A 26,229-nucleotide genomic window follows, 5' to 3' on the forward strand; every position below is an offset into this window, starting at 1 on the left:
ATACCTGCAGTGTCTACACTAAAGGACTATGGTGTAATAGCTATGCCGGCATGGGCTCTATAGTGTAGACATAGCTCTACAGTGAGAATTTACATCAGCATAGCACCGTCTCTCACGAGTGTGAAACATCCACATCCCTGAGATTTAGCTATGCCGACCACCTAACCCCTGTAGCCAGTGATAGGTCGATGGACTTTCTTCTGTCGACCTAGCTATCACCTCACAGAGAGGTAGATTACCTGTGCTGATGGGAGAACCCCACCCATTTGCATAGGTAGTGTCTACACTGAGGCACAGTGGCTGTACCCTAAGTATCCCCATGCACAGATGGCTCAAATTAACTAAATTGGTTTAAAAATCACATCTCAAGGTAAACCACTGCAACGTTGTGTGTGGCACAGGCTTAGGGAGGGCCACTTTGGTGTAGAGTGACCAGATGTTCTGATTTTGTAGGGACAGTCCCAATATTCAATATTTGTGGCTTTTTCTTATATAGACGCCTATTACTCCCCACCCCGTCCCGATTTTTCACACTTTCTGGTCACCCTACCTTGGTGTGGCTGTCCGGTGGCACAGACCATCCATCCCCGTGGTGTGAGCGACATGGGCACAGCACTGTCCAATGGGGCCCAAAGCCATCACCAGCCGTTAGGTGTGTGTGGGGCAGTGGTCCCCAGGGCTGTACACTCATTCTGCCAATGGGCAGGAGTGCCAAGTCACCAGCATTGGGCCTTCCCAAGGGCAGCAATGAGGAGGAGCATGCAGGGGTCCCTCAGGCGAAGCCCCGCGGCCCCTCCAGCTGCACATGGGTGGCACTGCACCAGGTCGCAATGCCACTCACTCAGCTTTGGGGGCTCCGTTCTGCAGGAGGAGCGGGCACACGGGGCAACGGGGGTGGACGCTGCTCCCCTGGGACCAGCTCCTGCACCAGCGCTCCCCCTGGGGGCCTGCCCAGCCTCGCCTCACTGCCAAGCAGCCCGAGTCCCCTCCGTTCCCGCAGGCCTCGCTCAGCCACCGCCCCGAAGAGCCAAAACATGATCTGGCGGGTGGCCCGTGTGGGGCGACGCGGGAGCCAGGGGGTGGGGTCTTTGCAACACCGCGGCCCGCCCTGCGCCCGAGGCGGGGCGGCTGGCAGCTGCGGGGAGCGGGAATGGCTCGGCCGGGCGCTGGCGGGGCGCTGCTGCGGGTTCTCCTCTCCCAGCTCCCGCCGGCCGCGCGCGGGGCGCCGCCGCTCGGGCTCCGGGGACCTGCTGCTGCTGCTGCCTCCTACGGGTAAAGTCAGCCCCGGCTCTGCCCGGCCAGGCCGCGGCGCAGCCCGCGCGGAGCCGCCCCCGCCTCCCAGGGCGTCTCAGCCCCGTGCTGCTGCTGGGGAGCCTCGGGGAGGTGTTTTGAGGAAGGGGTGGGGTAGTGCTTTGGGGAAAGCTGGGGGCGTTGGGGGGATCGGGCTGTGGGGTGTTTGGGGGTTGGGCTTTGGCAGTAGGCTCTGTAGGGATATTGGGGGGAGGGCGCTTTATTTCCTTAGCTTCCTTCTTCTGCTATAAGGACCCGTCACTAGTCTCCACCCCTCTACCCCCATTCTCCTCTGTTTGAGCTCTGGACTGAGTCCCTGTTCCCCTCCTCTTCCCCCCCCCCCCCCAGGTGCCAGGCTGCACCCCTAGCTCCTCTACTAGGGGCCAGCGGCCTCCTGGAATCAGCCAGGGTTGCTAAGGGATGTGGCAGGGAAGAAAGACTGAGGAGAGAAAAGGGAAAGTTGACAGCTGAATTTTAAAGCTGCCCCTGCAAATCCATTCTTCACGCCACAATCCTTTGCCCCCAGCCAAAGCCCAGCTTGGATTTGTGGCGTAGCTGAAACTGAAGTGGCGTTCCCTTGTCCTTCACAAATTACACCCCATTTCTGCAAAGCACAATTCTGCAGCATGATTTGGATACAATACAAATGTGGTTTCAGCCTATGGAGGGTGCAAGGCCGAGCCAGGCTTTAGGGGGCGGAGAACCACAGTGCTGTGCTAGAAGTAGATGCACCAGCACAGGCTGCTGGGCACTAAAGTTCAGGGCTATGGGCCTGTCGACCTAGGCCCTCTCTACATTACAGGTAGGAAATGTTTTTAAACATTGTTTTAAAAACAAGTTTTCTGTGTACATATATAGTTGTGTTGGGTGGTGTGAAATGAGGCATACCTTCTTTAAAACAGGTTTCAGACACTGTTCACATCTAGTTCCAATGCCCTGTATATGCTGGCCAACATAACCAGGCAGAAAACTAGCTTCTCAGCCTCCGCAAGTTAGGGTGGCTGCGGTCAAGGGGATCAAATCTGTATTAGCATGATTCTAGCACAATTTCTGACCAGCATGGATTGAAATTGTATTTTTCTGAGAATTAGGTTGTACAGACTTACCCTCTCTAGAGTATAGTCATAAAACATACTTTGCAGACCACACATTGCTGATCGCAGTTTCTCCATCCAATGTGCTGAAACCCTCCTAGTGACATCTTTAAGAACATAAGAACAGCCATACTGGGTCAGACCAAAGGTCTATCCAGCCCAATATCCTGTCTACCGACCGTGGCCAATGCCAGGTGCCCCAGAGGGAGTGAACCTAACAAATAATGATCAAGTGATCTCTCTCCTGCCATCCATCTCCACCCTCTGACAAACAGAAGCTAGGGACACCATTCCTTACCCGTCCTGGCTAATAGCCATTAATGGACTTAACCTCCATGAATTTATCTAGTTCTCTTTTAAACCCTGTTACAGTCCTCGCCTTCACAACCTCCTCAGGCAAGGAGTTCTGCAGGTTGACTGTGCGCTGTGTGAAGAAGAACTTCCTTTTATTTGTTTTAAACCTGCTGCCCATTAATTTCATTTGGTGGCCCCTAGTTCTTATAGTATGGGAACAAGTAAATAACTTTTCCTTATACACTTTTTCCACACCATTCATGATTTTATATACCTTTATCATATCCCCCCTTAGTCTCCTCTTTTCCAAGCTGAAAAGTCCTAGCTTCTTTAATCTCTCATCATATGGGACCCATTCCAAACCCCTAATCATTTTAGTTGCCCTTTTCTGAACTTTTTCTAATGCCAGTATATCTTTTTTGAGATGAAGAGACCACATCTGTATGCAGTATTCAAGATGTGGATGTACCATGGATTTATATAAGGGCAATAAATATTCTCTGTCTTATTCTCTATCCCTTTTTAATGATTCCTAACATCCTGTTTGCTTTTTTGACTGCCGCTGCACACCGCGTGGACGTCTTCAGAGAACTATCCACGATGACTCCAAGATCTCGTTCCTGATTAGTTGTAGCTAAATTAGCCCCCATTATATTGTATGTATAGTTGAGGTTATTTTTTTCCAATGTGCATTACTTTGTCCCATTTAACACACACACACACACAACACTACCACTGAGGCAAATAATTTCCATTTCGTTATCAAGCTACCATGCCTTTAGGGGGCACTGATCTATCTGATCCTGTGCATACAGTCAGTTCTTCCAAAACAGAAGACCTTTGTTCCTGTCAAAATCAAGGAGGAAGATACAAGGAGCAGAGAATCTCTTAGATGCATAGATGGGACAAACAAAACTGCAAATTTTATCTTGAAAGTCATAAAAGACATGCATGGGCTTGTTGTTTGGCAAAGGCAATAAAATTGCTCTTATTTTTACATGCTTCAATAACATTTTTCTACTATGTCTAATGTTTTTTGACAAACCAGTAGCACTCTGAGTGTTGCCTATTCTAAGTAGGGAGTGAAATGGACTACCTCAAGCCTGTTGAAAAAAATAGAGTGGTTAATTTTTTGAGATTAGCATTTTGATTTGCTGATTCTAGCCTTTTCCCCGACTGATTACATATTAACTTCACAGTAATGTGATGATTTGCTGAGTTTGTGGTGCAGCCCCTCACTTAGTCTTCATCCAGATAAAAAGGTCTGTATATATTGACTATGAAATTCCAACAGTCTCTTTTTACTTGGCTCAAGAGCAAGTGTGAGGCAGCATCACACATTCAGCAGAAGGTCACTTCACATGAAGTTAATAACTAGTCAGAGGGAAAGGCTTCAGAATGTGTAAGTGCAACATGAAAAAGGAAAGCAGTATAGTTTTTCTCCAGAGGTCTGTAAAAACAACATTTCAGTGCCCACTTTAAAAAAGGCAACAGGAGGGTAGTTTTGTCAGTAAAAAGTTAGGAAGGGTTTTTTGCAATTTTTAAAATGGTTTCAAGCAATGGGATATTAAATGTTCTTACAAGGGTTAGTTAAAATTGAGTTGAGGAGCTCATTCACCATGGTGAAGGATATAGTCAAATAAGCTGCATGGAATGGAATTTTTAAATCAAAAGACAAGTGCTGTGTTTTACTATTTTTTTTTTTTAAATAGGCTGTGCTTTCTATTAATAAGTGTTGTTCAAAAATTGGGCAAAGGACATGCCACACTTCTTACCCTGAGCTCAAAAATTTAGCTGCATCATATTTGGTTATGAAACTTGGTTTATATGTATAGATATTTACAGTAGGTACAAAAAAGCTTGGTTGATCAGTTTTAATAGTCAAATTAATTTGTTAAAACATATCCCCATAACAGGTAGTCAAAATTTATTAAGTTATAAATGGCATAATGACTCTTCCAGTATGAGCCATAGTCATGAAAACAAGTTCCAGACTTGCACCCCATTCTTCAAAGGATTTGTGTAGATGGAGCATATAGATCTAATTGCAAGATCAGAGCCTTAGTTTGGTACGTGCCATTACCAACTACAGCAGGAATTGGCAACCTTTGGCACGCGGCTTACCAGGGTAAGCACCCAGTTTGTTTACCTGCCGTGTCCGGAGGTTCGGCCGATCGCGGCTCCCACTGGCCGTGGTTCACCGCTCCAGGCCAATGGGGGCTGCAGGAAGCGGCGCGGGCCGAGGGATGTGCTGGCCGCCACTTCCCACCGCTCCCATTGGCCTGGAGCGGCGAACCGTGGCCAGTCGGAGCCGCGATCGGCCAAACCTGTGGACACGGCAGATAAACAAAGCGGCCTGGTCTGCCAGGGTGCTTCCCCTGGCAGTCCGCGTGTCAAAGGTTGCCAATCCCTGAACTACAGTATTGTGTTACATAAACACTTAGTTTATGTACAGTCTGGGTTGCCTTCTTGTGAATAAAGGACTGCAATTTAATTCCACTACCATGAATTAGGCATAGGAGTCTGCACAGCCATTGTTTGTTCATTTTGGGTTGCTTTATGAAAAATGATTTAAAATAAAAGTAAATCAGTCCTGAATGTAAACTATGTGGCCGGGGTTATGCCAGCCTCCGTGTTTAGAACAGAGGTAAGCATAGTGTCAAAGCTTAATAAAGAACAAAACAATCTCACTAAATCATGAAGTTGTTTTGTGAGTGGCATAGAAAGAAAGTTTCTCTCAACCTTAATGCTTTAAAATAACATTCTTACAAAAAAGCAAATAAAACTCTCGTTGACTTCAATGGGGCAAAGATTTCACCCACGATACTTAAGGCAGGTAAAGTAGTAAAATGAATAAAGGTTAACCATTAGGTAACCAAATGGTGAGACGTCCATATGTGTTTTTTGTTTTTTAAAGTGAGATAAGTTAGTCAAAAGAGTACTGCAACTATTAGGATATAAATTAATTGGAAGACAAAATGCAAACTCCGATGTCTGTTTTTGAATGAGGTAAGTGTGTAATACAGAACTATGCCAGAAGACAAGAACCATACAGTGAAATCATAGAATAGTGTTGTACTTAAAGATCATTAACAACATCAAAGTACAAAATTCTGTAATGAAAACAAAGTGTATTTGGTGCAGTTAAAAGGATGGTATTAAACTGAGACTTAGAAATTGGTCTTTTATCCTCTTGAGCAAGACATGACTTACTGCCAAAAAACCAAAGCCTTTTAAAATTATTTAAAATTCCAGTTGCCAGGACTATTCTCGCAGCTCATTTTAATGATATCCATTGACATCATTTCACAATGGATAAAATATGGAATTACAATAATCTCTCACTTCAGTCAACTATCCTTTCCTACTTAGGTTAATACCTCATATCTGATTTGTCACTGTCTCTAAAGTGCTTTCTCAGTCATTCACACAATGACTATGTTAAAATTGCCCTTTGTTCAAATTTTACGGGTTGAATGAATGGTTGAAGTGATGTCCTTGCTTTTGGTGGCGTTCATCCTTTTATGGACACGGCTAGAAACATTGTAGACTACATCCTTGAGGCTCATAAAATACTTCTGAAAAGCAGATTTTTTTACAGGAATTGGCTTTTGGAATGCCCCAGATTGCACCAAATGGCAGGTATTTTCAAAAAACATTTCCTGGTGAAGGTCCACCTCAAAGTTTACAACAATGTTATGGTGTAAATATGCACAGTATCCTGTTTAAATAACAAAGTGCAAATGCACTAATAGAAGTTTGTTTGCCCAATGGTATTATCTCCCTCCTTGATTATGGCTTAGAAAAAACATTTTTGCTTAAATGGGAAAATGAATAAATATCTCAGTCTGTCACCCCATCTCTTTGCAAACACGCTGCACCCTCTCCTCACCTTCCAATACACAGTATTAATGCCAGGTTAAAGTGCAGACTTTTTGTGGGATTATTGGCAGCCTGCCCTTGGATCCAAATATACCTGTGTGCAATACAGATCTGGTGCTATCATACCATAACTAATAGAAGTACAATTAGGTAAATCTCATGGGCTATGGAGCACTAGGAAACTTGTGGAGAAAAAGCAAGAAGAAGGGTAGAGCATCTATGTATTTCATACATGTCACTGAGGAAGCTGTCCTTTGTAGTTTGGGGTGACTGTTCCTTTGGCCTGGAAAAGGAAATTACACAGGGGTGGAAAGAGGGCTCAGAAGTCCAGGGCCAACACTCACACTAGTCAGAAAAGTACTTAAACAAATATTTAAGCCCCTGGAGTCAATGGGATTTATGCACATGGTTAAAGTTAGTTACACATGTGTAAGTGCTTTCCTGAATAGGGATGGATTTAAGCACATGCTTGAATGCTTTCCTTAAAAAAGCACTTTTGCCAGTAGCAAGTGCTCCCTTGACTGGCCAGGATTGAGAGTAGTAGCATAGAGTAGAGAGTAGGACTGTGTCTTCACTGCAAAATAATAGGTGTGATATTACATGGAGCTAGCTAACTTGAATTAGCTTTCTAGATGTAAAATCCTAGTAGAGACATGGAACAGGTAAGTATTACCTTGAGGTAGCTAGTTGAGATAAAAGACTACCTGTGCCTTGTCTCCACTAGATTTTAAATTCACATAGCTAATCTGGGTTAGCTCTCTCAATGTAAAAACACACCTCTTTCTGCAGTGAAGATATAACCTGGGAGGTTAAAGCTCATCTGTGCAGCGCTTTCTCAGGGACTGGTCCGATACTGTGGAAAGAACTCCCACAGGAACTAAGCACCATCATAAATCTCATTACCTTCCACTCCGAATGCAAGGTGCACCTCTTTGGTCTTGCCTTCTCCAAGTACAACGTATAGTGATACAATAAAGAAAAAGAAAATCCACTACTCTGCACACACAATTCTCCCCCCGAGGAGAAGATGGGAGAGAGAGAAAAAAACAAGTGACCAATGTTACTCATGCCACTTAATGCACTACTATAAGGTGCTCATGTACTATGGTGATGAGAGCTGCATAAGAACCTACAGAGAGTAGAATAGAAGAAAACTCCCACACTTGCATATTTGAGTTCTCATGTGGCTGGAATAGAAGTTAACACAAAAGTAAAAGTAATCAAGTTATCTTGCCTCTTCAATGGGAAATGGGTTTGTACTTTATTTCCTCAATATCCAGCAAGATTTTTGCTATTCAGAGCAGAAAAAGAGGTCATTACTCAAAATGACGCTAATACCTCCTTTCTCTGCTCCAGCCACTTGAAACGGACAGGCTTCAACAGTCAGTTGAAAGAGACTTGAGGGGAAAAAAATAATCACTTTTCTGGATAAGGCAAATTCTACTGCACCATGTTCCTGTATTCATGGATTACACTTTGGAAACATTTAGGGTCTAAAAACATCTAATATTCCAAGTAGAAATATATATTGAAAATAAAATTAATTTACATTTCCATAAATATGTAGCAGGTTAGCAAAGGCTTAACAATCAATGTAACAATGATCTCTCTAAGAATTATCTGATGATGGTATCAGAATTCCAAACTATGTAAATACAAGTATCTTCATCCTTTAGAATTTTTCTGTACTGTTAATTTTCCTATGCTTGTGACTGACTTTTGTAATCTTGAAGGTTTACTTTGCTACTTCTTCCTGTTGGCACATTTTACACAGTAATGTATTTTCTAATTGAACAATACCCTCTGCTCAGATTACATTGAATTGAATTGTATGATGAGATTCCACCCGCCCCGCCCCCAGTTGTAGGTTTTTTCATTACACAACTGGATCATAAGTAACCATAAACCACATTCTGTTATGTAGCAACAGAGGATGAGGTTCAGAGCAACAACAGCAGCCATTTGGAAGCAGTTCAGTAATACAGTGATATTTCCTTTTAACGTTTGTTTGTTTTTAACACACTTCTGTACGCACTTAAAGCTGTAGTTACACTGATTGTTTCTTAAAATCTCCCATTACTGTGCTACCATCAGTATCACATGACATACCGAAGCCACCATAGTTTAACATGATTATGATACAGTAGTTAAAAAAATACCAGCAGCAAGGGCTACACAGGAACCATACAAGTGGAGGTGTTACCTCCTTGCACTTAGGGGAAATAATGTATTCCTATCCCTAGGATGCTACCTTACCTATACCGGCCAGTTCGTAGGAGGTGCAAAGCCAAGGCTCTCTGCCTAGTCTCCAGACACACCTACTCAAGGGGCAAGGCAGGGTACTAAACAGGAATGCAGTGCCCCTTTAACCTGCATGCCTGGACTCAGGTACTTTGCTCAGGGCAGCAAGGGGAGTGCCTTATTCCCCATTTACTTCCCTATGTGGATGCGCAGTCCATCTCACAAACTAGACCTAATCCTTTTTGCTTTTATTCCTACTGTATCTGTCACTTCATTTGGGTACTGTATAGAACAAAGTGCTGAAAAGTGATATACCAAGGATTTTAACAACATTCCAATAACTTTAGTAATGTGCTGCACACCTCCAATAGCCAGGCTAAGAGAGTCATTCAGAACTTAGAACTTACCTCTTTTCCTTTTTGGATCTCTCAATGTTCCATCTTGCCACAGAGCACTGGCTCCTGCTCCAAGCAATGTCCTGTCATCCTCTGTGCTGGGGAGGGTAGGCAGTATTACTTCTGAGGGGTTTTTGGGGGGTGGGGGTGGGAGGAGGTATTCAGTAAGAGGTTTATTTTTATAATGTTATGCAGATTTGAAACGTTTTGGTTTTTTCCAAAAGATACAAATTATTTTAAAAGACACTTTGCAGAACTGCACAGTATTATAAAGTAAAATTGTCACATGCCTGACTTCCCATGTAGTCTGCCTCTATTTTCCAGTCGCAATCTGTTTGATTCTTTCTCTCTCTCACATCCCCTCACCCCCACAAAGGCAAACAGAACCCTTTAAATATGGCTGTGTTGTCAGTGTCTAGCATTAGTAATTACTGCATAGTCCACTGAATGACTGCACTGTAATGAGATATTAGCTTGTTGAATAATTTTCTTTTCTTCTAGTACTTCAATAACATCTGCTAAAATCACAGTGAATGGAGTGCCCCTGCATTATAAACAGACAGGACAAGGGGATCATGCAGTTCTGCTTCTTCCTGGGATGTTAGGTCAGGAACTTTTGCCATATTAGGACTTGATATCAGTACTTTTTTCTTGATTTTTCTAAAGCTATTTTGTACTCTTTTTGTAAGATCTTTTTCAGAAACTTTTTACCTTTTTATGCATTACTTTTTAAAAACTAGAATTTGGTACATGTAATAGAGTTAGGAAAAATCAAAGTTATTTTAAACAGTTACCAGTTTTACAAAGTTATTCTTATCTAGAACACCAGAGACCTTCTAAATGCAAGCATTCTAGGCCTGAATCTCCATTGCCTTGCACCTTCTGTAGTCACTCACACCAGCACAAAGTGGGTGTAAAATGCTACCATTCTGATTTAGTAATGTTGTACATTCACTTTGCACAGGTGCAAATGACTACACAAGGTACAAACAATGGAGAGTCAGGTCCATTGTGTTCTATATTTTAGTATATAAGGACTGAATGAATGATCATCTCTAAAAAGAGTGCAAGTGCCTTCCAATTCCAGCTATAATAATGAGCAATACGATGGCAGCGTTTACATCTTGTTTAAACAAGAGCTTTCTCATGAAGGGGAAAAATAGGAGAGGTGATATTGTTTTTTTTTTTTTAACAAGAATGTATGTTCACCTTTTGGTTATTCAGTTTCATAATGCATCAGTTATATTTGATTCTCAGCTGCTTTTGGAGACCCAGAGTGCACCAATGGCCAGGAATGTCTATCTAGTGGTTGCAATCTCTCCCTTTGGAGATATTTCTGGAGAGATGGTGTCAAAAAAATAGGAAGAAAAGGGACTGTCTAATTCTAATGGTGTAGGGAAATAATTCTTAAATTGCTCATTACTGATATTGATCCTGTTTCTGAGAGAAGTCAAGAAAGGCACATGTATGAATTAAAAATTGATTTTTTGCAATGTATACATAGTTTTATTTTGAAATGTACATGCTATAGTTTAATTATTACCACTAAAACACTAGTTGCCAGATTTTGTTGTCTTACCTATTTTAAATGTCTTTGGGCTGAAGCTTGGTGTATAATGTGTTAGTGCAGGTATGTTTTAATATTTAGTAAAAAAATAAATGACATACTTTTTGGTGTCATTTTATAAAATGTTAAATGATTAATAGCATATTAGAGACATGAGACTTTGTGTTATAGATGGTTATAAGCAACCTATTGACCCACAGAGTCAATTGATTAATAGTTGTTTTAATGAGTGGTTAATCATTTATCCTTTATAGACTATTCATAAGGTGCCCTTAAAAAGTAACCCACTTTTTAATGGTATCAAGCACTTGGATCACAGCACTATCCACTAATAAAATTAGTAGTTGATTTATAATAACAGAGCAGTCCAATTCTTCTCCATCTAGCCTGGTATTCTGCTTCTGGCTGTGGCCTTTAAATGTTATTGCAAGGGAAGAAAACTCATCCATTAATATAATCAGCTAATTGCACCATGCTGTAGATGGTGGAGGTAATGGGATTCTTTTTTACAGCCCATGTGCTCCCATAAACTTCCACTGGTTTTGTCATGTCTCCAGTTACTCTTACTGATGTAAAAGAGGTATTTGGGGTATTCTGATCGGAATTTTAAAAGTATTTTAACAGCTACTTTTAAATTCTAGAAGTGTAGAGCCGTTTAGGATGAGATTTTGATTTACATTCTTTCAATACATTATAGTAGGGCTAAATAAGTTTGATCACAAAACTGCTATCTCAACCCTTGTGTTCATAGAGATTATAGTCCAACAGAATCCTCTACACTCAGACAGCCCAACTGATTTCCTGACACCCCACCAATTTAAAAAATGTCTGAAAATATGTGTGTGAAAAATATTGCCAAATCAAGGCCTTAGATCCTACAGTAGTGGGTGCTACAGAAAACTCTTAAAATGGGTATATTACCTGGTTAACCAATACTTACCCATTGATACCACTAGAAGAAAACATGTTCATTCAGCAAAATTTTTATTCATACTGTTGTGATTAAGCAGTGGTCATGGTCCATATTATACTATTTATCTAAATCTCTTCACTGGTAGGTGTCCCAACTAAGTGAATTTATGAAGTCCATTTGTAGCATGTATAGGGTAGTTGTAATGTGGTGATTAATTTATCAGGACATAATGTTTTTAGGGAGTAGTCAAAGTGATTTTGGACCACAGCTCAAATCTATGAACAAGCAGCTGTTCACAATAGTTGCCTGGGATCCTCGGGGCTATGGACATTCCATCCCTCCAGCTCGAGATTTTCCTCCAGATTTCTTTGAAAGAGATGCAAGAGATGCTGTTGATCTGATGCAGGTAAATCCGTTCTGAGATAAAGTCTGTTTTTCCTTAATGGTGGTGGGGAGGGGCGAAGTCAAGGATTATATGTTTTACAGTAGTAATTGCTGATATTAAATTATGCAAAAGTGCTTAAAATGGATGGAAATATGTTCTGCTTTAGCCATGGAATTAATTATGTAAGTAAGCGGCACGATCTTATTCCAGAATATTTTGCCCCAGAATGTTTGTGACTTTATAGTTGCATGAAGTCCAGGAAAACTATATATGAAAAACAAGACCTACAGTTAATAATTGTAGCTGACAAGTTCTTTAGCGGGTGATAATTAAGACATTTTGCAAGAACCTAAGATGTTTAACATCTAATCCTGCAAACTAAATTGACATATTTCCATTGTAAGGTCTATTCCTAAATCCACACAGAATATAATGTACACACTTATTCTGAGTACAAAGAACATGACTCATGTCTGTCATTGATCCTCCTGCTTTTTAAACCTGATTTATAGAATCAAAGTGAAAAATATGTTGTACTGTTGTTTTGTTCTGTTTTTATAAGAACTGTGCCAAATTAATGCTAAAGGAAATCCTGACAATAAAACGTTAACTACGATATTGGCAACTTGTGAGTGGAATTCCTTATGTTAAACTACACAGTATCTTTGGCCATGTTAAGAATCCTGACAATGTAATATGTTCCAAAAATATCAGATAGGGTTTGGACAGTGAAGCCAGTTATTTCTTTTCACAGCAGCAACTTTGCAGAACCAGGGGAAATTGAAAATGCAGCCTTCCTAAAGTACACTGCATAAGGAGATTAGTTGAACCAAAATAAGTCTGACAGGAAACATAGGAGAAATGTTATTCCCTAGTCATGAAATCCAGCTGCCCCTTGCTTTACAGTATACCCAGACTAACGTACAAAGCCAGTACCACTCTGGCCAACCAGAACAAAAATGTTATCATGAGCAGGTGACAGGCTTCCAAATATGAAAGCTTGGAACTCCTCTTTTACCTGCTTCTTTTCAAACACTTAATGAATGCATGACAGAAAAAAGATGCTGTCCTCAAAAGGAGTACATAATCAGATGCTTTGTACTCAATCTGGTAGAAAGCAGGGAAGCATCCCATCCACATTTATTCAGTGCTAAAGTTGAGAGTATAACTGACTAGATTTTTTGGCAACAGAAAACAGTGTAGCATATCTTCCACTTTTGAAGATTTGTATGTTTATAAGTGCATATATTAAAGGATTATTGAAATCTCACTTATGAATAGGCTTGGAAGGATTTTTTTTTATTAAATGTCAAACTTTGGTTTCACTTTATACAAACTGATGAAAAAAATTATTTCCATCAATAGAAACTTACATATAGGCAAAGAAAGAAAAAATGCTGGTTGAGAACTTATTAGAGTTTGAATAAAGGCTGTTTACTTTGTATATTTTGACATGTGATGTTGACAATTTGTGTTTTAATGGCTATAAAGCTTTATCTTTTTGAATATCAACATCCATTGTCATTAAATAATTGTCTGACACCCCCCCCCCCAATAATTTCCCGGAACTGAACATTTAAATTGATAAAAATTAAAAATGCTTAAAAATTATCCATTGAAATTATTAAAAAAAATAATTCTGCCAAGCCTCTTTATGAAGCATGGATTAACTTGTTTATACATTCTCACAAATACTGTATAATAGCACAGTAGCTAAAGCAAGGGTCAGCAACCTCTGGCATGCGGCTCACCAGGGTAAGCACCCTGGCAGGCTGGGCCAGTTTGTTTACCTGCCGCGTCCGCAGGTTTGGCCGATCGCGGTTCCCACTGGCCACAGTTCGCCGCTCCAGGCCAATGGGGGCTGCGGGAAGCAGCGCGGGCCGAGGGATGTGCTGGCCGTGGCTTCCCGCCACCCCCATTGGCCTGGAGCGGTGAACTGTGGCCAGTGGGAGCCGCGATCAGCCGAACCTGCAGAGGCGGCAGGTAAACAAACTGGACTGGCCCACCAGGGTGCTTACCCTGGCGAGCCGTATGCCAGAGGTTGCTGACCCCTGAGCTAAAGAATCAGCCCTACTAATGAAGAGTAGGATTTCCAGAATAAGTGTGTCCACATGGAGAGTTAGGTATAGCAGTTTAAATTCTCATCTTAGCTTATACCAGTATAACTTTCCTATGTGGACAAGCCCTCAGAACTATTGGCTTTCTACAGACTCGGGTATCGACTACACTACAAATCCTTTGCCATATAGTGGTTTAGCTATTCTGACAGAGCCCCCTTGTGGAGATGCAGTGTAAACCAAAAGACAGATTGTGCTGGCATAGCTACACCATCTCCCCAAATGACATTAGCTATACCAACAGAAGCACTCTTCTGCCAGCGTAGTTGTGTCCAGCCTGGAGGTTTTGCAGGCATAGCTTTGTTAGCTAGGGGGTGTGATATTTGTCCACACTCCTAGCTGTTATAGCCAGGCTGGCAAAACTTTGTAGTGTAGACTAAACCTGTAGTATCTGTCTCTGTTAGACTTGGTTCATATTTTTTGAAATTTTCTTCCCAACTCACTGCTGTAAGTTTTTCTTCATAAAATGAAAGCTGAGACTCTGAAGAACAATATAACAGTTTAAGACAGGTGTCAGTACTTTATATTACCATCTACCAATGAATTAGATCCCTTTTTGAAATAAAAACCTCTTTATAACACTACTAGCAGAATTTAATATGGGAAAAGAACATTTTAAGCCTGCTTCACTGCACCCTGCTCCAATGCCTACCACTACATCCAACAAAGACCAATAAGCACATTAGCATTGCTTCTAACATTTTCAGCAATGAGATTGTTAATATTGATATTTAAAACCTTCTGATACTTCAGTTTTAACATCCCATTGAGCCAAATAGGATTAGTTCATACGTCTCTGAATTATTGTTTCAGGCTGACTGCAGACTCAGGTAGACATCGCTTGTGTTGATTTACATTTCACTCAAATGAAAGCTTATGTTATACAGCAACTTTAAAACAATCTGCAATTATGTCATACCGTACATGGCCACACTACGTATGGGGCCCTGGACAGAGGTAATTTCAAGTGAAATGCAGTCATACTACAGGACCGGAGCCAGCACAAGATAGCCCACAGAAACAGGGAGCCGTAACTGTTTCCCTGATTGTCCCCACCACCCTCTCACCGTCCTCCTGCTGTTAGTGGATCTTGGTGCAGCAGAGAATGTGACCTAGAATCTCCCAAGCCCTAGGAGGGGAGTACACAGGATGAATTAAGGTCTTTGTGAGCTACAATCTTGCTCCCTTAGGAGAAGGCAGTCATTTCAACATAAACATTTTTGATTGAAACTCATCATGAAGCAGTATTTAAAGTATACCGCTATAACCAAGAACAGTTCAAATTTCAGATCAAGTTTTCCAAGTGGCTTCAATCCAGCTTCACATTTAACACATGCCAAAACCATGCCTCTAAGCACACAAAAAGGTGGATTTGTACCAAACTGCTTAGATATTGAAGTACTCAGATTTTGGGTGCACACAATTGCAGGAGCTAATTTAGTGGTTACTTTTTAAAACTTGGATCCTCTAAGCCTAGTTTTCAGTGGTGAAATGCACCCATAGCTACTTACATTGACTCTAGCTGGTATTCTGAGTGCTCAGCACCTCATAAAATCAGACCCTAGCTGTTTCAAGTTGGACACCCAAAATTCAAAGCACTCTAAATTAGTGGATGCTTTTAAAAAGTTTGGCCAGTATAGGTAGCTCGCACAGACATACACTCTCTAAAACCCACAATAGATATTTAACAACAAGTGGCAGCAAGCCGGCTCTTGTTTTCCAGATTTTATTAACCTTTATATTTTCTAAGACTGGTTAGCAACTGCTTCTCAGGGCTTGTCTACACTTAAAATGCTACAGTGTAGACACTACCTATGCCAACAGGAGGGGTTCTGCCATTGGTATTGGTAATCCACCTCCCCGAGAGACAGTAGCTAAGTTGTTCTTCCCTCTGTCTACTGCTGTCTAAACTGGGGGCTAGGTCGGTACAGCTACATCTCTCAGGTGTGTGGATTTTTCACACCCGAGAGATTATACTATTCGGATGTAAAATCCTAGTATAAACCAGGGCAGTCTCATCTAAGATTCAGTCACCCACTGCCATACAGGTTCTTCAAATCTACAGGAAGGCAATCCAAGAATCTCTAGCAGCATCACACTCACTTTTACTTTAAATAAGTTTTTTTTAAATTGCTGCCAGTTTTAATGTAAAGGAGTCTCTATTTGCATTTTGTGTGTTAATTGTAATTTAACTAAATTTGAGATTTTGGTTGAAGTTGTTAGTTTTCAAGAAACATTTGACTGCAGGTAGATACAGCTGTTTAGTAGTGAAGGCCAGTGATTTTTACTGTAATTTTCTCACACCAACCAAGGCACTGAAGTTTAAGAAGTTCTCTTTGCTGGGATGGAGTGACGGTGGGATTACAGCTCTCATAGCAGCTGCAAAACATCCAACCCTTATCCACAAATTAGTTGTTTGGGGAGCAAACGCCACTGTCACTCAGGAGGATCTGAAGCTTTACAATGGTAAGTATTAATTGCATGAATGGAGAAATGTCTGATAACAAATAACTTAGTCTTTTCTTGTATCATACTAAGGTCTCTTCAGTTATCTTTGTATTGATCCTTTAAAATACCCCCCACCCCCGCAAAAAAAAACCTACCTTAGGTGCAATAAAACAGAATACGGAAAAACTTTCCTTAGGAACAACAACAATTTTTTTTTAAAGTGTGTAATATCTAGTATTCTAGCATATAATGAACAAGAACTTTTCCCCTCCTGAGGTCAGAATACACAATCAGAAAATAAAAAAGTTCATTTGTGTGCAGGAAAAAATGAATCACCCATGTTTCCTTTCCCCCTTTAATTCCCTTGAAATTCTTTGCTCTATTGACAAAAAAAAAAAAGGCTTTGTAAAGTAAAGAGACCCTGGATTTCGGATTTCTGGCTAACTGCAATTTTTCCAGCAAAACGAAGGCTGAAAAACAAAGAAAGAAACTTAGCATGCAGAAAAAAAAATCTGATTTCAGTGACCTGAGAAATGTCTGGGAAAATTATTTCTTCTAGAAATTGCATATTGCTATTTATTGTAAATTATTCATAATGTGATGCTGTTCTGGTTACGAAAGTCCAATGGGCAGACGGAGCCATTTCTTAGTTTAGAATCAAGGGCACATTTCTCCAGGTATATAGAAAAATCTGTTCCTACTAAGACAGCTATTTTTTATTTTTTTTATTTATTTATTTATTTATTTATTTTAAAAAGAGGAGTTAGGTTGGTCAAAAAAGATTTGAAGAGAGGAGGCTGTACACACTTTGTTTGCCTTAAGCAAAGAGCTCACATGAATAAGTACTTCTCAGATAATATATGTTCTACATTTCATTTGAAAGTCAAATACTTAGTTACAATTACTGTTAATGAAGCTACTGCCATTTTGTTGAAAAGGGACATCATTTGTGATAGTGGTAAGAGAGCATCCAGTGAAGGGACTATACCAGAACAAAAGCGTTTGTGCACAAATGTGAAGCCTTGTGTTTCCAGTATGAAACATAGTTTCATAGATTATTTAGCCACTATTACAACTGCATAAATACTATTTCACTTTTACATGGTCTCTTATATTGTTGATCTCAAATCTGTGGGCTCAGTCCTGCACCACTGAATTCAATGGTAATTTTATTATGGATTTAACTGGTGCAGGATATGACTATTTGGCACTCCTCTGCAAAATAGCTAATGGCATCAGGGAGCTCAGAAATGCCATTTAAAAAAAAAAAAGGTGAGAAGCATGAAGGGGTGGAAGAGGGTTATCTGGTCTCCAGGCCCTCTCAAGTTTTGGCTTCTTTACTAAGACTGCCAACCACAGCAGCAAATAAAATGGTAGATTTTGTGAAGGAGACATCTGTTCAGTAACAACTGGACTGGGATGACCGCTCTCATTTCCCATATATATCAGTGAAGAGCTATTATAGAACATCTTTTAGTCACTACTGCCTTGTGATTGGTCAAACAGGTTGTATTTCATATTATTATTTATTGAACTCTTTAGTCCTTCCCACGCTATCAGAAGCCATTTTAAGAGCTCTGTTAGCAACTGTCATTGCAGTCTGGTGACTCAGGAGCTTTCAGTTCTCTCTCCTTTTCTGTTGTGATAGTATTCGTCTGCTTCTCTGTAAGGTAGTTGTCACTCTTGGGGACATGTGCTTTATGGGCATTATTGACAGCTGGAGATATACAAAATTTCTAAACCTGTCAAACAGGTGAGTAAAGTAGAATTCCAGATTATTTGTACAGCTTTGCGTAACATGCAGTGAGTCAGCAGGACTCCACTGAGTAGGCAGGTCTTGGTTTTCCTCTAAGAATGTGGCAAATGTACCATGATGTCAGCTTGCTGGAATGCCTTAGTAAAGACTTCCTGACATTGAACACTGGTGAATAACCATGTGCCAGCTTCAATCCAGAGGCCAGAGCAGAAAGCTGTCCTAGAGCGGGGCATCTATACCCTACCCTTTTTCTATAAAAATAGATATGATTTGAACTTTGACTGCAGATAAACACTCTTCTCCCCCACTCCACCCAAGAGACTGTACATGCTTTGGTGTCTCATCCTGCAAGCTCTCCTCCCTCCCTCCCACTGTAGGCAGCCTTTGTCCACTCCTTGCAAACACAGTAGCAACAATTAATTTGCAACTTGAACTCAGAAAGGACTCTGATGCAGACAATGAAATTAATTTATTTTTTCCCCTTCCACAGATGTTTTTTTAAAAAAAAAAATTTAAAAGAATTTTGCATCTGAAATGTACATTTGTAATTAACTCTTAAAATGCACACTCACATATTTATGTGGATGCTATTTGTTTACTGAAAAGGGTCTAATGTATTCAATGCCATTTTACATAGCTATCCGAGATGTTTCAAAATGGAGTGAAAAGATCAGGAAACAAATGGAAGAAATGTACGGACATGAATATTTTGCAAAAACATGTGAGGCCTGGGTGGATGGAATATCTCAGTTTGCTGACAAGCCAGATGGTAAGATTCCTGCAATTGCAGCAGCAGAAAAGCTGCAGATAAAAATCTCTCAACATTGCTTAGTAGCCAACAAAGGAAGAAATAGATGCACACACCGCACAGTATTATGAACCAGCTGACTGGCGCTCATGAATACAGCAGACACTTCACAGAATTTAAGTGATGAACAGGAGGAAAGAGCTTTTGGAAATCATTATCTGACCATTGTCTCTGCCTTTGCTTTGCCACAAGCCTAGGTTGACTAAAATATCATTTTTAAATAGATGTAGTTGGATAGTTTCTTAGGTTCATTTTCAATTCTCTTATAATGAGGGAATATTTTATACTCTAGAGATTATGAGATAGAAACCATAAAACAAATGTTTTTTGGGCTACAGGTAGCAGTAGGTATTGAAAGCAGGGCAGGGAAGTTTGGTTTTCAAAGATTTGTAGTTCAGATTTAACAAAGCATAGTTAAAATAATACAGCCAAAGATAAAGCATCTAAAATAGGTCAGTTATAATTCAGTACCAACCATGTTATTTTTAAGCTTGACTCTTAAAAATCTTGGGGAATAAACTCTTGCTAGAGAGAAGTTTGCAAACAAGATGGGGCCCTAAATGCTAAACAGCAATTTTCTGTTTTAGTTCATAGCAAATTTGCTTTTAAATTGCAGAATACAAATATATACACTACATATGGTGCACAAAAGGCAAAAAGCCCAAGATTCCCTTTTGGGCATTTTCCTTTAGTCCTTATAACCAAAATAGTAAATATCTGACAATGGTTCTGAATAGACAGTAGGCATCAAATGACTGCAAGAAAAGTGTTTCCTTACATTTTACTTCTTCAAATCCAGACAGACTTGTAAGAGAGATGCCAGTCAGCTGATACCATAATTTCTCCCAGTAGGGAGGCATCTTAAGTTGTATTCCAGTCCTTTTGTCATTTTTTTAAAAAAACAACACCCCCTTACATAGGGGTAAGCATAAGTCTGGGGCATATATGCAGTGAAACCTTGGCTGACAGTCATAGTCACACATCCTTTAGTGGCCACAATTTTCATCACCTATGAAATTAAGTGTCCCTGGAAAGAGAGACCACCTGGAAACATTTAACAACTAGCTGACTTTCCCAGGTGCTGTAACTGGACCGAGCATTGGAAGGTGTTGAGCATTCTCAGCTCCCTCTGAAGTCAGCAATAGTTGGCAGCACTCAGCCGTCAACACCCTGCACAATCAGATCCAGTGTACACTAGGTCATCTGTGAAAGGCAGTTAGCTACTTTTGTACTGAGAGCCAGTTATGCATCAAGGTACCAGTGGATGAAATCAAGAAAAGGGACAAATAAAAGCACTAGATTAACTCCAGTTTGAATGAAAGAAAATCATGCATGAATATGACTTAAGTAGAATAGCAAAAACTTGTGCTCAAACACAGCCTGTTTCTTAAAATTTCTCAAGACTGTTTGCTATGAATAGGCAGGAAAGCTGATGACGCAAGCAACTCTTAAAATAAATTATAAATTCACGGAGGATGGTGACATTTAAGGAGACACTGCATGAGTGGCTTAAAGCTGCAAAACTGAAGAATGTTCCTGCAAAGCGTTCCAACTGTGCTAAGGGAGGAAGTACAATCTGGTGATTAAAGCAGAGGACGGTTGGGTCTATTTCCTGACTGTGTAACCTTGGGCAAGCGACTTCACCTTTCTATACTTGCTGTTCTGAAGCTTAAACAACATTGAAAAGGTGCTTTAAAGATCCTTGGATGAAAAGCACTAAGTGAAAATGATTACTGGGCAATAATTGAAAAATATAAGGCAATGGGGGGAAGGCAGCATTATTTAAACTAGCAACGAGTGACTTGAGAGCTGGGCCAGCATGAGTATAGACACTTGAACTGGGTTCTAAGGCTGCTGCTATATCTGTGAGGAAAGCCTTGCAAATTGAAAGTAGATTGTTTGATATTCTAGACATTCTCAAATGAACAAGTTTCTCCCCTCCTTGATTTACCCACAAACTCACCCATGAAAGCAGGAGACAAAGCCAAGAATGGAAAGCTAGCCCAAGAGTGCATAAACTGTATTGCTGGGTAGTAGTATAATGGGAGTGTGTGGAAAGGGGTAGCAGAATGCACATTATTTTATTGTTTACATGAAATTAAGTACAGAAAAAAACCTTTGACTGGTTTGGTTAATTCTATATTAGGTGGACACCTATTACAAAGAGAAGTGTCCATTATGACCAGATATTACTGTATATTTATATACTTAATTCTTTTTAAACCTACAGTATAAAAATTGTCAGGTAACCTGCAGCTTGATAATCTGGAACAATAGTAGCATAAACATGAGATAGCATAGACCTCAGAGCCTGAAGAGATAAATTATAGCTAAGAAATCCATGCATTGTCTAGTTACATGAAGTTAGAACAGGGGTCTCAAATTCAAATGACCATGAGGGCCACATGAGGACTAGTACATTGGCCTGAGGGCTGCATTACTGACACCTCCCCCACCCTGCTGCCCTTGGCCTCACCCCCACTCCACCCCTTCCATGAGGCCCCACCCCTGCCCACCCCTTCCCTGCCCCCATTCCAACCCCTTCCGTGAAATCCCCACCCCAACTCTGCCCCCAGGGGGTGCAGGAGAGGTGTGGCAGGGGCTCACGGCAGGGAGTTGGGGTGTGGGGTGCAGGAGGAGTGAGGGGTACAGCAGGGGGTTGGTGTGCAAGAGGGGTGCGGGGTGCAGCAGGGGGATCAGGGCAGGTTGCCCGCGGTTCCCCGTTCCCAGGAAATTGGAGCTGCTGGGGGGTGATACCTGAAGCAAAAGCAACACATAGCCCCCCCCTTCCCCACATTCCAGCATCTCCCGGAGCGGCTCTAGATAAACACTGGGGGAGCTGCAAGGGGCTCGCGGGCTGCAGAAAATAGCGCCCGGGCCACATGGTTTAGACCCCTGAGTTAGAATGTTTAGAAAAGTGGGTGCCATAAATATTTCATGCACTGGCTTTGCTAGGTATTGATGGTTCATTAGTCAACAGCTTATCGCACAGCAGTAGAAGTATATTATGTATTTCATCTTTGGGAAAAGATGTTTTTGTACTGATGCTAGGCAGCACCCATTTAGCACTTGCTTATACCTCTGTGGTAGGGTGACCACATTGTACATACCCATGGGTGCTAGTGGTAAGAGCTACAATAGAAGTTCCTAGTTTAACAATTTTTTCCATTTTAATCTTCCATATTTTAAAATAAGAACATAACCTTAACCTATGTTTTTCAGGTAACATTTGTCAACATTTACTGCCTCACATAAAGTGTCCAACATTTATAATACATGGTGGGAAAGACCCTTTGGTACCACAGTTTCACGCTGAATATCTTCACAAGCACATCAAAGGGTCACGGTGAGTCATACCTTCAGCTGCACAGTTTTGAAGCACCTTTTGGGAAGGGAAGAAGTGAACACACAATATGGAAATGGAAAATCTTTAGGCAGAATTTCTCAGACACTGATTGAGTTGATTCTAAGCATCCCTAGAATGGTACATTGAGAGCAGTGCAGACTACCCTTTTTACATTATAGTACTGTTTTAAAAAAAAGGAGGAAGGAGCTAAAAGGATTAAAAGCTGGCTAACTGATAGATCTCAAAATGTCTGAGAATGGGGAATTATCAATTGAGCAAATGCATTTCTAGTGCATCCCACAGGGATTGGTTCTCGGCCCTATGCTATGAACATTTTTATCAATAACCTGGAAGAGAACAAAATCACTACTGATAAAGTTTGCAATGACAAGGATTTGGGGGAGTGGTAAATAATGAAAAGGATGGGTCACTGATATAGAGCAGTCTGGGAACAAATAATACCTATTTTAATGTGGCTAAATGTAAAGGTGTACATCTAGGAACAAAGGCAGCAGGTCATACTTACAATATGGGGACTCTATCCTGGGAAGCAGTCACTTTGAAAGAGAGTTGGGAGTGGGGGTGGATAATCAGCTGATAATGAGCTCACAGTGTAACACCATGGTCAAAAGGACTAGTGCTGTCCTTGGATACATAAATAGGCGAATCTTGAATAGGAGTAGAGTATTTTACTTCTGTATTTGGCACTGGTGCAACTGCTGCTGGAATACTATGTCCAGTTCTAGTACCCATAGTTCAAGGAGAATGTTGATAAATTGGAGAAGGACTAAAGAGCCACAAGAAGGATTAAAGGATTAGAAAACATGCCTTATAGTGAAATTGTTTAAGATAAATAGACTCAAGGACCGCAAAGAGAAGGTTAAGGGGTGACTTCATTACACTCTAAGTACATATATGGGGAACAATATTTAATAATGGGCTGTTCAATCTAGCAGAGAAAGGTATAACATGATCCAGTGGCTGGATGTTGAAGCGAGACAAATTTAGACAGTAAATAAAAGGTGTAAATTTTTAACCGTGAGGGTACTTAACCATTGGAATAGTGTTCCAGGGTTATGGTGTGTTCTCCATCACTAGCAATTTTTAAATCAGTACTGGATTTTTTTTAAATAAAAGAATATATGCTCTAGGAATTAATTTTAGGGAAGGTCTGTGGCCTGTGAACTATACACCATGGTGCCTTCTCACCTTGGAATCTATTAATCTAAAAGTACAACTGTGTAGTTAAGACCACTTCCACCCATCTGAATTACTGCCACTGCACTCCTTGTGCCATATGATATCTAATAGCTATCCCCTTCAGCAGAGCTAACAAAGCACTGAAATACTAGGGCTGGAGCAGAAAGCCTAGTTATATCAAGTAGCACTGAATGCTAATGTCATAGCTGCTCTATCTACAGTTTTACTGAGATTTTACTACTGGGCACTGGTCTCATAATAAACATGAAGTGACAGTCAACTATTTTGCTCAAGTGCATCAGTGGTTTTGGCATAATAAACTGTACAGACTACAAATATGTCCAGAGATATTACTCTCAACCCCTTTACCCAAAATCTTGAAGTAGTGCTCACCTCATCCAGAAACTGTGGCAATGCATCCTCTTAGCATGTGGAATACAGCTTTTCATTCTCTTCCTAGCTGCAAACAGTCAGCTAGAGCTTCATTTTATTACTATTTTTAACAGACTGTACAAACTAGTAGAGTAGGATTAGGAAAACGGAAGCCATTTTTATGAAGGCAAAACAGGCAAGTTCTGTTTAGTTAGCTGGTTTAACCTCTGTCAAAATGAAAATTAAGAGTTTACTTTACATGCTTCCCTATTCATACAGAATGTATACAGGTTTGCTTCGTTGCAAAATTTAAGAAATACCCAGCCCAACGCATTAGTTACTTAGCTGGTATACATCGTGTCATGCTGCCCTCACCATGAGGTCTCCTCCATCCACTCCAGCATTGCTACTCCTTCCTCTGAAAAAGGGGATCACTTCAACTCATGACCATCACCCTGCTCTTTTCCCTGAAGGCAAGTACTGTAGAGACTATTCCAGTGTTGCCTCATAGGAGGCATCAGTGAGATGTTGTAACATCTCATGCTACCTCTGGAATCTTAACCCTCTACACCTGCTAGTGGAAACCAAGTATCTGGCTTCTGGCAAGTAGCTGACTTAGAGAGTTTCCCAGAGATTCACAATTATAGCTAATCTAACATTTTACCCTGATCCAACACCACTTTGTTTTCCCCAGAGATGGCATTTAGATTTGTAGGCACTAGTGGTAGATTGTCAAGGAGTCAATTTTAAGAATAACTCAGCTAATTATTAAATTGAGGAGCCAGATTCTGACTTTATACCCAAGGAAATCTGGAGTGTTTAAAAAGAAAAAACCTCAGGAGTTGCTTCAAATTTTGCACTTGGTTACCATGGTTATGCAGTGGACCTATGTGTTGTATATACTAGTATATGTTTAGAGTTTACATTATTATCTTTTTTAGGTTGTTTCTGATGCCAGAAGGAAAGCACAATCTACATTTACGCTTTGCAGAAGAATTCAACAAATTAGCAGAAGATTTCCTACGATAATAGAGTTTAACAAATTAAGTGTATGTAAGGTTCTTAGTATATTTAATGATTATATTCCCCCTCTTTGACCCATCCAAGTCGTGTCACTGATTTTATTAGCAGTTTGATTCTCCATTATAAGAAACTGTAAAAGGAAATTGTTTGCATTTATGCCAGTTAGAGGTAGATTAAGATCCTTACTGTATCTTGCTTGGTAAACAAGTAGTGCATGGCAGAGATTAATTTGTCTGTAAAAAAAGTAACTAGTGAAGCAGCATTAATCTGTCTTTGACTGGATCAAGATTGTTATGTAGCAAGTATTTAACTCCATATCAAGAAGCACTGAATGTGAAGCTAACAAGACTATATATATAAAAAAAGATATGCTGGATGAGAAGTGGAGACCTATTTTAAAGAAACAAACCAGGAGACATTATTTTGAACACATGCCTTTATGTGTCTTAAACTAAGATCAAAGCGGTCAATAAACTTGACTTGACAATTATTACATAGATATCTTTAAGGTTACATAATGCTGACAGAGGCTAATCAAGTACACGGCAAAGAACATGCTTTATCACCATTATCAGAATTCATTCTGACCACATGCCTGCTTTAGTAGAGTTCCTCTGGTACCAACTGCCTTAAGCCTCATCCTCCTCTCCTTCCTCTTCAAATTCCCCCTGCTCATCAGCAGTGGCATCTTGGTATTGCTGATATTCTGAGACCAGGTCATTCATGTTGCTCTCTGCCTCAGTGAACTCCATCTCATCCATGCCCTCACCAGTGTACCAGTGCAAGAAAGCCTTACGCCGGAACATGGCCGTGAACTGCTCAGAGATTCTCTTGAACAGCTCCTGAATGGCTGTGCTGTTCCCAATGAAAGTGGCAGACATTTTGAGGCCGCGGGGGGGAATGTCACAGACAGCTGTCTTGACGTTATTGGGGATCCATTCGACAAAGTAGCTGCTGTTTTTGTTCTGGACATTGAGCATTTGCTCATCCACCTCCTTCATAGACATCCGGCCACGGAATATTGCTGCCACAGTCAGGTAGCGGCCATGGCGGGGATCACAGGCTGCCATCATGTTTTTAGAATCAAACATCTGCTGC

The 26,229-nt window shown here is 40.8% G+C and overlaps 2 protein-coding genes across 4 annotated transcripts in view; one reads left to right on the top strand and one right to left on the bottom strand.

Annotated features, from left to right (window-relative positions):
• Positions 1-1,097: 1,097 nt before the first annotated feature.
• On the top strand, positions 1,098-25,621 carry BPHL (biphenyl hydrolase like). The gene is made up of 7 exons (XM_034762238.1): positions 1,098-1,272; positions 9,698-9,801; positions 11,916-12,082; positions 16,491-16,644; positions 19,020-19,151; positions 22,413-22,536; positions 25,050-25,621. Exons 1-7 carry the CDS (start codon positions 1,151-1,153, stop codon positions 25,135-25,137), a joined length of 891 nt encoding a protein of 296 aa, XP_034618129.1. The 5' UTR covers positions 1,098-1,150; the 3' UTR covers positions 25,138-25,621.
• Positions 25,553-26,229, bottom strand: part of LOC117873158 (tubulin beta-1 chain) — a 25,941-nt gene continuing 25,264 nt past the window's right edge. Inside the window, exon 5 of one of the 3 annotated variants that reach the window (XM_034762237.1) lies at positions 25,553-26,229. In XM_034762237.1, coding sequence (XP_034618128.1) covers positions 25,761-26,229 — 469 coding nt within the window. In that variant the 3' untranslated portion in view covers positions 25,553-25,760. The other 2 variants (XM_034762236.1, XM_034762235.1) reach the window with 2 other exon arrangements.

The sequence above is a fragment of the Trachemys scripta genome, chromosome 2 (assembly GCF_013100865.1).
Source record: "Trachemys scripta elegans isolate TJP31775 chromosome 2, CAS_Tse_1.0, whole genome shotgun sequence".
NCBI classification, from domain to species: domain Eukaryota; kingdom Metazoa; phylum Chordata; order Testudines; family Emydidae; genus Trachemys; species Trachemys scripta.